Here is a 15,347-nt window from a genome sequence, read left to right as displayed (position 1 = left end):
CTAACAGAGTTACCTACTCTTATGTTCAGATTGGAGTAGTGATTTATGCAAACATTCAAAGTTTAAAAGCAACATTTCAAAGTTTAAAGACATTAATGGGGTTTTACCTATATACAATGTATTATCTTATTAAAAAAAGAGGCAAACAGAGTTATATACTCTTGTCTGTATTATGGAGGTTATCATGGTTAACAAGTATGGTAAGTTTCAAAACCATAGCTTAAACAGTTTGAAAATCAAGTAGGTGGTACAAAAATCTTAATCTAAGATGTGACACAAATGCCAACACTGGCTCATCTTTTCCATTGAAAAGTCAAGCCAGAAATCAACTACATAATCATTTCCTTTTAAAGTAGCATAAAAGATATTTTTGAACTGATTTAACTGGTTTAACTGGTGTTATTTGATGACAACAAAAGACAAACTTGCATTATTTGATGACACCAAATGACACGGACAACAAGACACCAATAAAATATAAATATGAAAGTCCTGTATTTTATAAATTGGCATCATCAGCAAGAAGTATTTTGCCAAAAATCATATACATCATGATTGGTACAATAGTGCAAGTAGTTGAGAAAAAAACACATACACAAAAACAATGCGACAAAAAATTATTGATCAACTCATCAAACATCACATAAGAAATAAGAAACTAGCAAATTTTAAGCTAGACGAGAAACAGATGGCCTGTCTATATATGTTAGGACACCAAAATGTTATGACAGGACAGCTTAGTTGGTATTTCAAAAACTGTTTTGCAATAAATGACCTTATAAAGTAAGAACACAGATGGCTGTTGATTAAAAAGATTTTTTTTTATATTCACAAGGCCTTAATTTTAAAATGACAAGAGCTCAAATTTTCTAACTGCTTATCCCTTTGTCCTCTAAACATGACACATCATTTCGTCATGGTTATCATGTGCCAAATTTGTTCAAATCCTTTGATGCTTCACAGAATATGGGCCAGACAAATAAACTAACTTCTAACATTTACCTTGAAGTGTGATCTTGATCTAAAACAAGTTAAAGTTCTGTGAGTTCTGTGTTTATTATAATATGTAACAATATCCAAGTACAGTGATTTGAAACAGTGAAATTACCACTTTGATAATTTCACTGTTTTAGATTTAAGCCCCTTACGTTGTTTCAGTGAAATACCATTGGCACAGTACTGGGTACCAACGTCACGTTATATTATTATTTGGCCCGCTTTTCATTCAGTATTAGGTTTAATGTTTATTAAAACGTTTCTTTGCATGTAATGAAAAGAAAATTTGTTTAGTTTAGTGTAAGATCGAAATATATTTCACCTTGTGAACACCAAAAGTTCATATTTCAATCGTGGCTGTGCCACTCGTGAAATATACCTTTTGGTGCTCACTCGGTGAAATATATTCAGATCTTTCACTGAACTAAACAAATATCCTCTATATAAATAAAGGCTGTATGGGCAAAAGAGTAAAAATCTATTTTTAGCACTGGTGACAATGACCTACTGATCGCTAGCTCAATAAAAAAATACTACACAAGTTATCTTCTTACCAAATATGAAAAACATCTGTCAATAAATAAAGATTATATGAGCAAAAGTGTAAAAATCCTTTTTTTAGCATTGGTGACCGTGACCCAACTGACCCCTAACGTTATCCAAAGGAGAAGACCTCAATTTTATGGTCCTACCAAACTATTAATGACATTGTCAATAGAACAAGGCTAAACACGTGTAAAAATACATTTTTGACATAAGTGACCTTGACCCAAATGACCCCTTAATAACCCTAAAGGAGGAGGACCTCCCTTGGCATGTTTGTATTATACATGAAAGACATCAACTTAAAAATAAAGGCTGTATGAGCATAAATTTTTTCACACCAGTGACCTTGACCCTATAGACCCCTTACTCCACAAAAAAGTTGAGGACCATTAAAATATCCACCTAACAAATACGAAAGATATAGTAATTAGGAGAGATTTAATCCAACTTGCAAGAATAGGTTAAGGATAGCAGAGTGATATAACTTGGCAATATCCATGTACTTTGTATTGATAAGTAAGTAAATGTGGAAATTATGAAGCCATTCGAATAGAAAGAACTTAAGATATATCAAACTTGCCTGTTTAGCTTAACCATATCCATTTTCAGTGCTGAAAGGGGCAATAACTTGGGAAAAAAGAGTTCATACTTATATAACTTGCCCAGATCATATACTTTGTATTTATCAGTATGTAAATATGAAGCTAGTGGTACAGATAGAATTTAAAACGTTCTGGTTTAGATTAACCTGGTACTCACAGACATCCTGACATATGGCCATATGGTTCAGTTACTTTAATTATGCCCTGAGGTATGAAATATTCCCACTACAATTTTAACAATATTCACAGTCTCAATTTTTTCATCATCTTTTCACTTTTTTTCAGCTTGGGCTATAGCCCATATCTGATGTTTTATCTTTATCCATGGTAATGATGCCAAGGCTGAATTTGTCTTCTGCAGAATTATGATGTCTCCTTTAACTGGTGGTTTCCCAGATCTCAAGGACTGTTGAACCAAAGGCTTTAACAGCTCCTTTTCCTCCACTCGCCATCTCTTCTTCTCTTTTTTCTCTGCAAAATTTAAGACACAATAACTCAAAAATTCGCAAGTAAGACATCTAGACCCCTTGACTTCTCGACCCCTTAGGATATTAAGATGACATCTAGACCCCTTGACTCTTAGACCCCTTGTAAGGTGACTTTTTGACCCCTACTGACTAAGACATTTCGACTCCTGTTTTAAATGTTTGGCTTTAAAAGACCCGTTAATGTATTTTGACATATATATATAATATTTAAGTTTTTTTTGTTTAAATTTATATGTTTTTTTCTGAAATATCATTTTTAAAAAATTTAATTTTGGTGATTAATAAACAAATCAAAGTTTTCATTTGTTTAATTACGGACTAAAATCGGATTAAAGTCCCGTGGTTTAATGTAATGGTGCTAATTTATAAGTTCGTCATTAGTGCATTTAGAAACATTTTTTTTATTAATAATAACTAGAAATTTGTAAACTTCAGTTTATTGTTTTGTAAGCCATAATAATGTTACATTGGCAATGAACGTTTATACTAAATGAAATATTGAATTGTGTGTAATAGTTTACGGATATGTTATTATTGACTGCGTAATAATTTACGGAAGCTGACCCCAATATTTATCAAAATAAAAAGAACTATCAGTAATTATAAGTAAATGATATAGTTGAAGATACAGATATTTACAAAAATATATTTGACTCACTACAAAAACAATTAAAATTCGTTTTTGAAAATTAGAATGAGCGTGCTTCAAACTGTTTCCAATAAAAATAATTAAATAATAAAGGATTAATTTTTGATACACATTTAATCACTTTCATACATATTTTGACTACAAAAATTGAAAATGCCTTTAATAAGTTATCGTCATACATATCCCGTGTGCTGGTTTAACGTCATACGTGTATGTGTTTAATCAGTGACATGTAATAGGATAAACACCGGCGCGTGTCGTTAAATAATCAAATTATCGGTCATACATGTATGTGTTTATTCAGTGACACGTAATAGGATTAACACCGGCGAGGCGTGCCGATACTAATTAAATTATCGGTCATTAGAATAAAACATGTTTTATCAATAAAAATATGACTTTAATATATGTTAAAGTTTATTAGTACGTATTTACAAAATTAAATTGGTCAGGCACGGCGCAGCCGCGCGGCAAATTTAATTTTGTAAATAAGTATCAATAAATTTTAACTGGCTTAGTGTTTTAAATTATTTTTATTAACAGTCCATTAACTAAACTGATTAACACTTTGCCGGTTTACCAAAGTAAATATGTTACGATTCATTTGAAATACTGCAATCCTATTGGTTTTTGTTATCTTGTTAATATAAAAAGCGAGTTAATAAGTAATAAATAAAATAATATTTTAATTTTATACAGATAATGTCGTCAATAAATTCTTAATAAAACGCTCATGATGTTGTTTGTGAGGAATTCCTTCTAGAAATAGTGTCGATTTACGGAAACTTTAAAACAAGGAAATGTGTCATTGACGCTGTAGAGCTTCAAGACGTACAAAAATACAGTTTCAAAAGGTGTATATATTGTAAATATTGTAGTAATTACATACATGTGTATAAAGATAGTGATAGTGTCTGCGAATTCTATGTATTGTTATTTCAATGTAATGTGTGTACATGTTAAAGGGTGAGAAAAATGTGCAGCCTGACCAGGACTCGAACCCGGGACCCTCGGAATACCGTACCGTGGCTCTACCTACTAAGCTATCCGGCCGCTTACACATCCTCTCCCCTAAATAGTGAACAGTTCTGAACCGTGACACATGTTTATTTATTTGTGTTACTGTTTTTGTAAAAAATATACATAAATGATTAATAAACGACTGAAAATGTTCTACCCTAGTCATTACTTTGTGTTTTATTAAAAAAGCACGGTCTTTCCTAATATAACAATACATTAATTAATGGGTCGAAATGTCCGGTATATTTAAGGGGTCTAAGTGTCTTAGGGGTCTAAGTGCCAGGGGTCGAGATGTCTTAGGGATCGAGGTGTCAAGGGGTCGAGGTGTCAAGATGTCATAGACTCAAAAAATTCTGGAAGAGTTTAAAGTAACATTAAACAAGGGTGCCATAGTCACAAAATACGCCCGTTTACGAAAGCTTTAGATGGAGATTGGGGCATTATGGAGGATAAGTGTTACCTAGCAAGCAAGTTTTTATTCTTGGCACTGTGTTGTTAAATGAACCTTAAAACAAATCAGTAGGGAAGATATGCACAGGATGTGTGACCTTGACCTTGGTCGCAGGGACCTAAATTTTATGCAAGGCACTCAGCCTCACAATGATGAACATTTGTGCCAAATTATATTGAAATCCCTCTATGCATCTAGTAGTTTGCTCCAGACAAGCGTTTTTCTATGAGTTCTTACTGTGACCCTCACCTTTGACCTAGAGACCTGGTTCATGTGCGCGACATTGCTCCTCATAGTGGTGAACATTTCTATGAAGTTTCATTAAAATCCCTCCATACATGTAGGAGATATGCTCCGGACAAAATTGGACGCCGCCCGCCAGGGGCGTTCCCATAATACGTCCCGTTTTTCAAACGGGCGTCCGTTTTCAAACGGGCGTATAATAAATATGTAAACTAGAAATGTGTCCATAGGACACGGGTGCCCCAACCGCGCCACTGTTCTGTCAATCTTTTTACTAAGTCAAGGGAAATAACTCTACAAATACTGGATAAATTCACAAGCGAAACCCCAGGTGCAAATCTAAATATGCTGAGCAACCTACCCATAAGGTTTAATGACTATGTCAAATCCTTTTTGAGTAACTTGCGACACAAGTTGAAAATTGCAAAAATTTTCTAAGTGAAGGGCAATAACTCTAAAAATACTAAATAAATCCAGAAGAAAATACCTGGTGCATAACTGCACATGCTGATCAATATTCCTGTAAAGTTACATGCCTCTAGATAGGTCAAATACTTTTTGAGTTACGTGTGACACATGTTGAACATTGCAAAATTTTACTAAGTGAAGGGCAATAACTCTGAAAATACTAAAAATATCCAGACGAAAATACCCAGGTGCACAACTACACATGCTGATCAACATTCCTGTAAAGTTTCATGACTCTAGGTCAAATACTTTTTGAGTTATGTGCGACACAAGTTGAAATTGCAAAATTTTACTAAGTCAAGGGCAATAACTCTGAAAATACTAAAAATATCCAGACGAAAATACCCAGGTGCACAACTACACATGCTGATCAACATTCCTGTAAAGTTACATGACTCTAGGTCAAATACTTTTTGAGTTACATGCGACACAAGTTGAAAATTGCAAAATTTTACTAAGTCAAGGGCAATAACTCTGAAAATACTAAAAATATCCAGACGAAAATACCCAGGTGCACAACTACACATGCTGATCAACATTCCTGTAAAGTTTCATGACTCTAGGTCAAATACTTTTTGAGTTACATGCGACACAAGTTGAAAATTGCAAAATTTTACTAAGTCAAGGGCAATAACTCTGAAAATACTAAAAATATCCAGACGAAAATACCCAGGTGCACAACTACACATGCTGATCAACATTCCTGTAAAGTTTCATGATTCTAGGTCAAATACTTTTTGAGTTACATGCGACACAAGTTGAAAATTGCAAAATTTTACTAAGTCAAGGGCAATAACTCTGAAAATACTTTTAAAAAATCCAGACGAAAATACCCAGGTGCACAACTAAACATGCTGATCAACATTCCTGTAAAGTTTCATGACTCTAGGTCAAATACTTTTTAATTTACATGCGACACAAGTTGAAAATTGCAAAATTTTACTAAGTCAAGGACGATAACTCTAAAATACTAAAAATATCCAGACGAAAATACCCAGGTGCAAAACTACACATGCTGATCAACATTCCTGTAAAGTTCCATGACTCTAGGTCAAATGCTTTTTGAGTTACATGCGACACAAAAGTGAACGGACGGACGGACAAAGGACGGACAGACGGACGGACAAGGGTAAATCTAAATGCCCGCCACTAACGTGGGGGCACAAAAATCCAATAATGTAAAAGGTTGTCTGTAACATCCATCCCTGTAACATCCGTCCCACTATATAAGGTGCTTATTTAATCTCACTTAGAATGTTACTGAAAAGGGAATTTTATACTAAAACACCAAAGTTACAATGAAAAATGAAGAAATAACAGAAATAAAGCACTGAAATAATGATGTTTTTATAAAAAAAAATATTATTTGTGAACACTAAATTCCTTAATTTTGAAAAAAAATCAATATTTTTTGCTCTGAAAACAAAATTATTTACTTTGAAATAAAATTTATATGATTATAAATTATTGAATGACAAATAAGTTAAGCAGTCCATGCACACTGAAATATTTACACAGAGAATTATTAAAAGTTAGAAATAATGAGATTATGATACTGAATCATAATGAAATATTTGGATGTTATGCTGCACATATCCCACATTAATTTACTTAAAATTTCATCAAATCAATAGAACTTAATTGCAACAATATAAAATCTTATAATTTTTAACTAAAATTTTAATTGTGTATAATTCATGTATTAAGAAATGAAAAATTCAAGCTTGCATATGGTTCAATCTGAAAACTTCTTATTTACTTCACACTGTATAATATCTTTTACAAATATAAATCTTATTTATTTAACTAAAGTATTTTGTAAATAATTTCATGTATAGAAAGGTACCGTTGGTATGACATTCTCTCTTTAACGTTAGCGCATTATCTGGAAACAAAGATCCTTTTATTTAATTAGCAAATTGAATGTTTTTATTTTATTCCAAACATTTTATTCCAAACATTTCAATGATCATTCAAATGTAAGATAAATGGAAGAAAACTAAGTTAATGCAACTTTTCATTGTGAAACGCAAATAGTAAGAAACTACATAATTGTCAGGTATATTTCTACATTTTTCTCATAATTTGTTCAATTATTTAAAATTTATTGTACTATACAAAGCATAATGCCCTTATGAATATTATTACTTAAAAAAAACAACAAAAAAAGTATGAACTATGAGCTTTAAACATCTAGTGCAACATCAGACAGTCCCCCCAAAAATGAAACATGCGTTCCCCCGATACAATTCATTTTTGGATTATCTAATAAATATACAAATGAAAGTCCTATAATTTGTACTGTTCTATAAGAAATGTGTTTGCATTTTTTTTCTCTCCGTTTCTAACATGTTTGAAAATTTTCCTTGTGTGAAAAAGACTGAAAATTTGAAAGCAAATATTTTTATATCTAAGATGAATTTTCTGGATTTTTTTGTAACATTTATTAGAACACATAATATTTTAATAAAATAAAGAGAAATAATACAATTTTTCTTATAAACTGTAAGAAATTCAGACTTTAAGTATATATTTGTTACATTCGTCCCCTACCCACACAGTCTGCAAGATATGTAATATTTTCAAAAAGGTATCCAAAAAGTTATCCTATCTTTCCAAAAATAATGTTAAAGACACCCTAAGGTACTTAAAAAAGCAAATATTGTCTTGTATGTTTAACTTTAATCTTTGACTTTGATGCTAACACAATTGGCCCATTAACTGTGCAGCAGGGCTTGTATTAAATGCTTAGTGAACATGAATGAGTGTAAAAATCAGATATTAAAGCTTAAAAAAATCTGTCATATACCCAAAATCTGATTATACATGTATACCTTTAACTACAAAAATACATAACTTATAACTATAACTTTAACTACAAAATACACATTATAGCATGTAGCTATAAAAAAAGCAAACAAGAGCAGCCAGTAGGACTGTGTGCTCTAATTTTATTTGCTAGCTAGTAAACAAAGCTTTGACAGTTAAAAGAATACAAGACCTAAACTAGAATTGTCTAGGTAAAATTCAAGAAACTCTTGCCTACGGATAGGTCTCATGATGGTCAAAAAAAAGAGAAAATTTTAACTGATTTTCTTAGTAAAAAGGGCAATAATTCAAATCAAATCTTTGACATAGGTAATTACCTTCTCCTGCCCATGTTATGGGACCATGATGGAAAAGTTCAAACTTTAAAAAAAATTCTCAAAAAGTGCACTGGTACAAAAAAGATACCAAGGTTCTAAGACTATGTAAACTTAAAATCCCTAACAGAGTTACCTACACTTATGTTCAGATTGGAGTAGTGATTTATGCAAACATTCAAAGTTTAAAAGCAACATTTCAAAGTTTAAAGACATTAATGGGATTTTACCTATATACAATGTATTATCTTATTAAAAAAGAGGCAAACAGAGTTATGTACTCTTGTCTGTATTATGGAGGTTATCATGGTTAACAAGTATGGTAAGTTTCAAAACCATAGCTTAAACAGTTTGGAAATAAAGTAGGTGGTACAAAAATCTTAATCTAAGATGTGACACAAATGCCAACACTGGCTCATCTTTTCCATTGAAAAGTCAAGCCAGAAATCAACTACATAATCATTTCCTTTTAAAGTAGCATAAAAGATATTTTTGAACTGATTTAACTGGTGTTATTTGATGACAACAAAAGACAAACTTGCATTATTTGATGACACCAAATGACACGGACAACAAGACACTAGCAAAATATAAATATAAAAGTCCTGTATTTTATAAATTGGCATCATCAGCAAGAAGTATTTTGCCAAAAATCATATACATCATGATTGGTACAATAGTGCAAGTAGTTGAGAAAAAAACACATACACAAAAACAATGCGACAAAAAATTATTGATCAACTCATCAAACATCACATAAGAAACTAGCAAATTTTAAGCTAGACGAGAAACAGATGGCCTGTCTATATATGTTAGGACACCAAAATGTTATGACAGGACAGCTTAGTTGGTATTTCAAAAACTGTTTTGCAATAAATGACCTTATAAAGTAAGAACACAGATGGCTGTTGATTAAAAAGATTTCTTTTATATTCACAAGGCCTTAATTTTAAAATGACAAGAGCTCAAATTTTCTAACTGCTTATCCCTTTGTCCTCTAAACATGACACATCATTTCGTCATGGTTATCATGTGCCAAATTGGTTCAAATCCTTTGATGCTTCACAGAATATGGGCCAGACAAATAAACTAACTTCTAACATTTACCTTGAAGTGTGATCTTGATCTAAAACAAGTTAAAGTTCTGTGAGTTCTGTGTTTATTATAATATGTAACAATATCCAAGTACAGTGATTTGAAACAGTGAAATTACCACTTTGATAATTTCACTGTTTTAGATTTAAGCCCCTTACGTTGTTTCAGTGAAATACCATTGGCACAGTACTGGGTACCAACGTCACGTTATATTATTATTTGGCCCGCTTTTCATTCAGTATTAGGTTTAATGTTTTTTAAAACGTTTCTTTGCCTGTAATGAAAAGAAAATTTGTTTAGTTTAGTGTAAGATCGAAATATATTTCACCTTGTGAACACCAAAAGTTCATATTTCACTCGTGGCTGTGCCACTCGTGAAATGTACCTTTTGGTGCTCACTCGGTGAAATATATTCAGATCTTTCACTGAACTAAACAAATATCCTCTATATAAATAAAGGCTGTATGGGCAAAAGAGTAAAAATCTATTTTTAGCACTGGTGACAATGACCTACTGATCGCTAAGTGTTAGCGTTTTACTATTGAAAAATGATTCTTTTTCACTCTTAACACTCTTTATTTAGGATATGTGATAAATAGAATATTATATTCGTGTAAGTTCAATACTAAATGTTTTGAACTCGTTGAATAAAATAATATTATGCTCGCCATAGGCTCGCATAAACTATTTCAATAAATTCATTATTGGACTTACACTCATTCAATATCCTCTATATACAGATATAGTGTCATTAAGAATATTACAAAGAGGATTTGTGAAGATAAGGGGAATAATCAGTTAAATGTTACCTTTTGTATAGGTAGATACTAACAACAGCTGCAACTGAAATTATAACCCCGCCAACACTTGCTCCAACAATAATTGGCAATCCGTCTTTTTTGCTGTCATTTGTTGTTTTAACCGTCGTCTTTTCTGTTGTCTTTTTGGTAACCGTAGTTTGTTTGTATGTTTCATAATTGTTTCGATGGGTCAATTTAGATGAAGATCCATAAATTTCAGTAGCTGTTAATTCTGGTCTGATCTTGGGTGTGACAGTTGTGGTTAAAGTTTCGTTACAAGCTTTGCTTGTCCATCCAGTTTCGCATGTACAGTTGTACGAACCAATACTATTGGAGCAGTTTCCATGTACACATATACTAGTTGTGTTAAGAGAGCATTCATCAACGTCCAAAGTGCAGTTTTCACCTTTATAACCAAGTTGACATGTACATTTATACGTTCTGTCGGTATCATTTCCTGTTTTAGCACATTTTCCTTGATTTGCACAAGGATTTGATCTGCATGCATTATAATATGTGCAGTTTTCACCTTCCCATTGTTCAATACAATAACATATGTATGAACCATTAGTGTTGCTGCAGCTGCCACCATTCTTACATATATTCGGATATAGTTTACATTCGTCTATGTCCTTGTCACATGGATCATTAGTATGAGTGTGATTCCATCCTTTATCACAATAACATCTAAAAAACAAGTATAGGCTTATTTATAACACAGAATTGTGCAAAAAGTAAAGCCTAATTGAGGAAACGTACAGCATAGTTAATAAATGAACCAAAATATTTTATTGTAATTCAAATTGTAACAAATAAATGAGTTTATATGCGGCTGCTCAAACATATATATTCACCCAAAGTATAAATATGTCTTAGAAAGTATTTGCTTTTCAAGATCATTTATGACAAAGACAACCCGGCTATTTTTCACGTTTTTCGACGTGTTTTGTCGATATTAATTTGCAGAATAACGTTTATCGTTTTAGATTTTCGAACTTCATGTACTATAGTGTCATGTTAAATGTAATTCAGGTACATTCCCTTGATGCTACATTCAGGCATTCGGTGTTACCTCTAAAGCAATGTCTTAATCATATTTATCTTTCAGTTGTATACGGCAATTGTATACGGCAAAGGCAGTCAACAGGGGACATTAATTCAGGCTGAACAACTATTATTCAAGTACCTAAGTTTCGTTTAAAAAGCATTGATATCATTTTCATGCTCACAGTATACAAGAGTTATATTCGAAAATCGTTTATCATCATATTTCCATATACAGTATAAATTGAAGATTAAAAGAATCAAAATACTCAATGGACTTATTTTCTTAAAGAATAAATTAATAAAGTTTGACTTAAACTTACGTGTAATTCGAGCTCGAACCGGTATTGTTTAAAGCATAACCATTTTTACATAGAGGAATTTCGCATTTTTCTCCAATATAGCCTGGTAAACATTCAATTTCGCTTTTTACTTTATGCTCACAATGACTTCCATTCCAAGAGGAAAGACAAATGCAGCTAACAATGAGATAAATTTTATGATTATATCAATTAATGATATCTTGCTATTAATTAGATTTTCAACTTTCCAAAAAAGCCTTTTATATAATACATATTTCGACACTAGTCTTAATGCATGTACATTATAATAAAACTTAAATTTCCAGTGAAATCATAATATGGTTTACTGGATTATCGATAAATCTTTGATTAATTATCAGTAATAAAGTTTATATGCTTTCCACCTTCGACATTAAATTGCGACACTCCTAATTAATATTTGTATCTAGTCGTATGAGAATGCGTGGATCCCCGATAGGTTTAAAGAACTGTCCATCATAAAGTTTTGCTACATTTTCTTTTTATTTCATGCTTTTTAAGTGATTTTAAATATTTTTTACTGAATTCGCCGCGTAACGTCTTTGGTGACGTCACCATATCATGACGTCACATCATCAATTTTGAAATATAGTTCTGTTATTTTTTTCTAATTTTGTAACATATTTAACATGATGTATTATGACAACATTTACGTATAACGGCGTTTATTTCTGCCTGTTATTCCATTTATTCATAATTTTCTTTTCATCCGCATTCAAAAACAGTCCAGCTACAGTGAAAATTATATCTTATTTCACTACTGTACAGTAATGGTTTATCAGAATATAATCATCTGATATATTCCAGTAAAACACTGGAAATCATGAAATAAATGATTTTCAGTGGTCTGTGAAATTATAGATCTCTAGTTTATAAATTCATGGTGAAATATTTTTCACAAAAGCCGGAATATATATCTGAATGCGGAAATCTCACCAGAAAAACATGCCGTCATGAGTAAAATCAGAAATGTAACGTTTTTCGTGAAATCTTAAAGGATTATATTTCAACCATGTGACGTCACAGTTTGGTCATTAAAGATACCGCATTTTTTCAGTCCATTAAATAGCATGAAATAAATAAAAATATATTTGTTTTGTGTGTAAGCTCGAATTATATTTCACTCGTTGTAACACCAGCTCTTTAATTTTACTGCTGACAGCGCCACCCGTAAAATGATATTTACTCTGTGAAATATATTTTAAGATCTTGTAAACATGCGAAACAAACATATACTGTAATTTTAAGTATTTTATTTAAATCGTGTATTTTAATTTATCAGTTTATCAACATACCATAAGTTTAATAAATTTTCATGGAAATACCCGGGATCCGATTGAAAATAGTGTTATACATGTATAAAGTAGTTAAACATTTGTGTTATGGACAGAGCTAAACTTAGATAGATGGTACAAAGATTGTTATTGTCTAATAGAGAATCAACTTTTTATCTTCGTTTCTTTCAACTATGAAACTGATTTTAGCATCCAACGCTTCAAAATTGTGTACTTGTGAACACTATGACTATGAGATTATCAAATGTTTTCTTGCCAACAAACTTGTACGATTTAATTGATTTCTTACAACGGCATTTAACATATTTGTCTTCATTTCACTTTTGACAGGGAAATACAGTATTAAACAATTTCTAATATCATGTTATGCTAATTGTCATATTCAAACATATATCCCTGGATATATACGCCTCCATGGATCAGTAAACAAGAGGATTTATTAATATTTGCTATGACGGATGAATACATATTGTAGATTTTGCATATATCCTGATTGCTATGGATTTCCGGAACCCCTTATAAACACTAACTTCTCTGAATTAATGTCCATATTAAAGTCCTATCATTTAATGCCTATCATTTAATTGGACAACAAAGGAATTTTAAGGAATTTAAAATTCTTAAAAGAAAGAAATAAGTTAAATTTTACTCATTTTTTTTATAATAAGTCTTACCGTCATGCATCGACAATCATCTGACTTGTTTGTATACCTGCATGTTGTTCCATATGTACAAAACTGACTGTTACATACGTTTCCTTCTTCTCTCTGAATAATTAAAGTAAAATAAAATTGTCAGATAAATTATAACTTAATGCAGTAAAAAACATGCTATTGTAAAACCACTTTAGTCTGGCTCAATGAATGTATTTTTGTAGTGGAAAGGTTTGTTGTTTTTGCTGTTGTTTGGTGTTCTTTTTGTCTTTTATTACTTGTTACCGGTGAAGAATACCAAAAATGGATATAAATTAAGATAGCTCCATTATTCGACGAAGTAAATTTGAATATTTTTATTTTATATTCATATATTGTAAGGAGTGTTGAGCTACTTAATATCTGTAATCTTTTGATATCTCAAGTACATCGCCTACACGATGTTGTAATTTCAAATTCTACTATCTCAGAATGACAAGTCAAAATTAATTGTTTTAACTTGCATCATGTATGATTGGTATCTTATCAAACTTATATCAGTTAAGAAGATCATACCGTTCAAGTATTTATTTACAATATCTTGAAATTCCTCAGTGGCCTGTGCGTTATATAACTTCTAAAAGTAGGTCAATATTCTTAGCTCAGTTGCCGAGAAAAGGACAAACGCCCGTTCAATTAAAATCCCATTGCTGCTTTACAGTTACACGTCATAAAAATTATATATTTGAAACATATATATTGACTGATACGCTTTCCTTAAATTCACATTCATTTATTATATTCTATTTTACCATTTGAATAGCTTTGAAATCAATGACATTTCCGACTTAAAGAAACCTAAGGTCGTTTGATAACCATGACAATGAGAATTTGAAAAAAATGCCCGATTTAAATTATGCCGAAAAAAGGCTACACTGCCCGGTGTTTTTTACAAAAAATATTATTTTTTAATACAAAAAAAGCTGTAGTAGTACTGTAGTTATTGTATCTTTTTCAGCTAAGCAGTGACCATATATGTACTCTCCTACGCATCGACCGAATGTTTCACTATCGCTCCATTTGTCTGAAGTAACGTAAGTGTATTCATTGAGCTGCGAAGGCTGAAGGCAGGGTACCATATATGGTGCTGTGTCCTGAGGCACAATCGCTCTTAAAGTTTTTTCAGTGCTTAGTTTGATATCGGTTTACATTTTATTAAACATCAATAAACGGGTTTTGATCGAGAGCCTTTTTAAGAACTTTCTTTACCAATTTTTGGTCAGCATGACGCTTGTAGTTCAAACGGGCGAAACGAGACGAAATGGCTGTCCAGTCATGTATTTTTATAACGTATTTTCTCCAAAAAAATTTGGTTTGTATGTTATTTTGAATTTTTAAATATGCTCATTCATTAAAGCAATGTTTATGAAACACTCGGTTTTAGGTTTCAGGTTTATTTCTTCTAATTTGACGAAAATAATGAAGATATATCTATATATTTGTAATGTACATTTTGATATTTGACTTGACAAGT

The 15,347-nt window shown here is 31.6% G+C and overlaps 1 protein-coding gene across 1 annotated transcript; it reads right to left on the bottom strand.

Moving 5' to 3' along the window:
• Positions 1-653: 653 nt before the first annotated feature.
• Positions 654-14,952, bottom strand: LOC132759866 (neurogenic locus notch homolog protein 1-like). Its single transcript, XM_060751725.1, has 5 exons — positions 14,863-14,952; positions 13,893-13,948; positions 11,869-12,024; positions 10,511-11,188; positions 654-2,615 (listed from the first exon to the last, which is right to left on the bottom strand). The coding sequence occupies exons 1-5, from the start codon at positions 14,950-14,952 to the stop codon at positions 2,522-2,524; spliced, it is 1,074 nt and encodes a 357-aa protein (XP_060607708.1). The 3' UTR covers positions 654-2,521.
• Between the last annotated feature and the right edge of the window lie 395 nt (positions 14,953-15,347).

Source organism: Ruditapes philippinarum, unplaced genomic scaffold, assembly GCF_026571515.1.
Source record: "Ruditapes philippinarum isolate M1 unplaced genomic scaffold, ASM2657151v2 ctg350_1_1_1_1, whole genome shotgun sequence".
Taxonomy (NCBI): Eukaryota; Metazoa; Mollusca; class Bivalvia; order Venerida; family Veneridae; genus Ruditapes; species Ruditapes philippinarum.
This window is presented reverse-complemented; position numbering and strand designations above follow the sequence as displayed.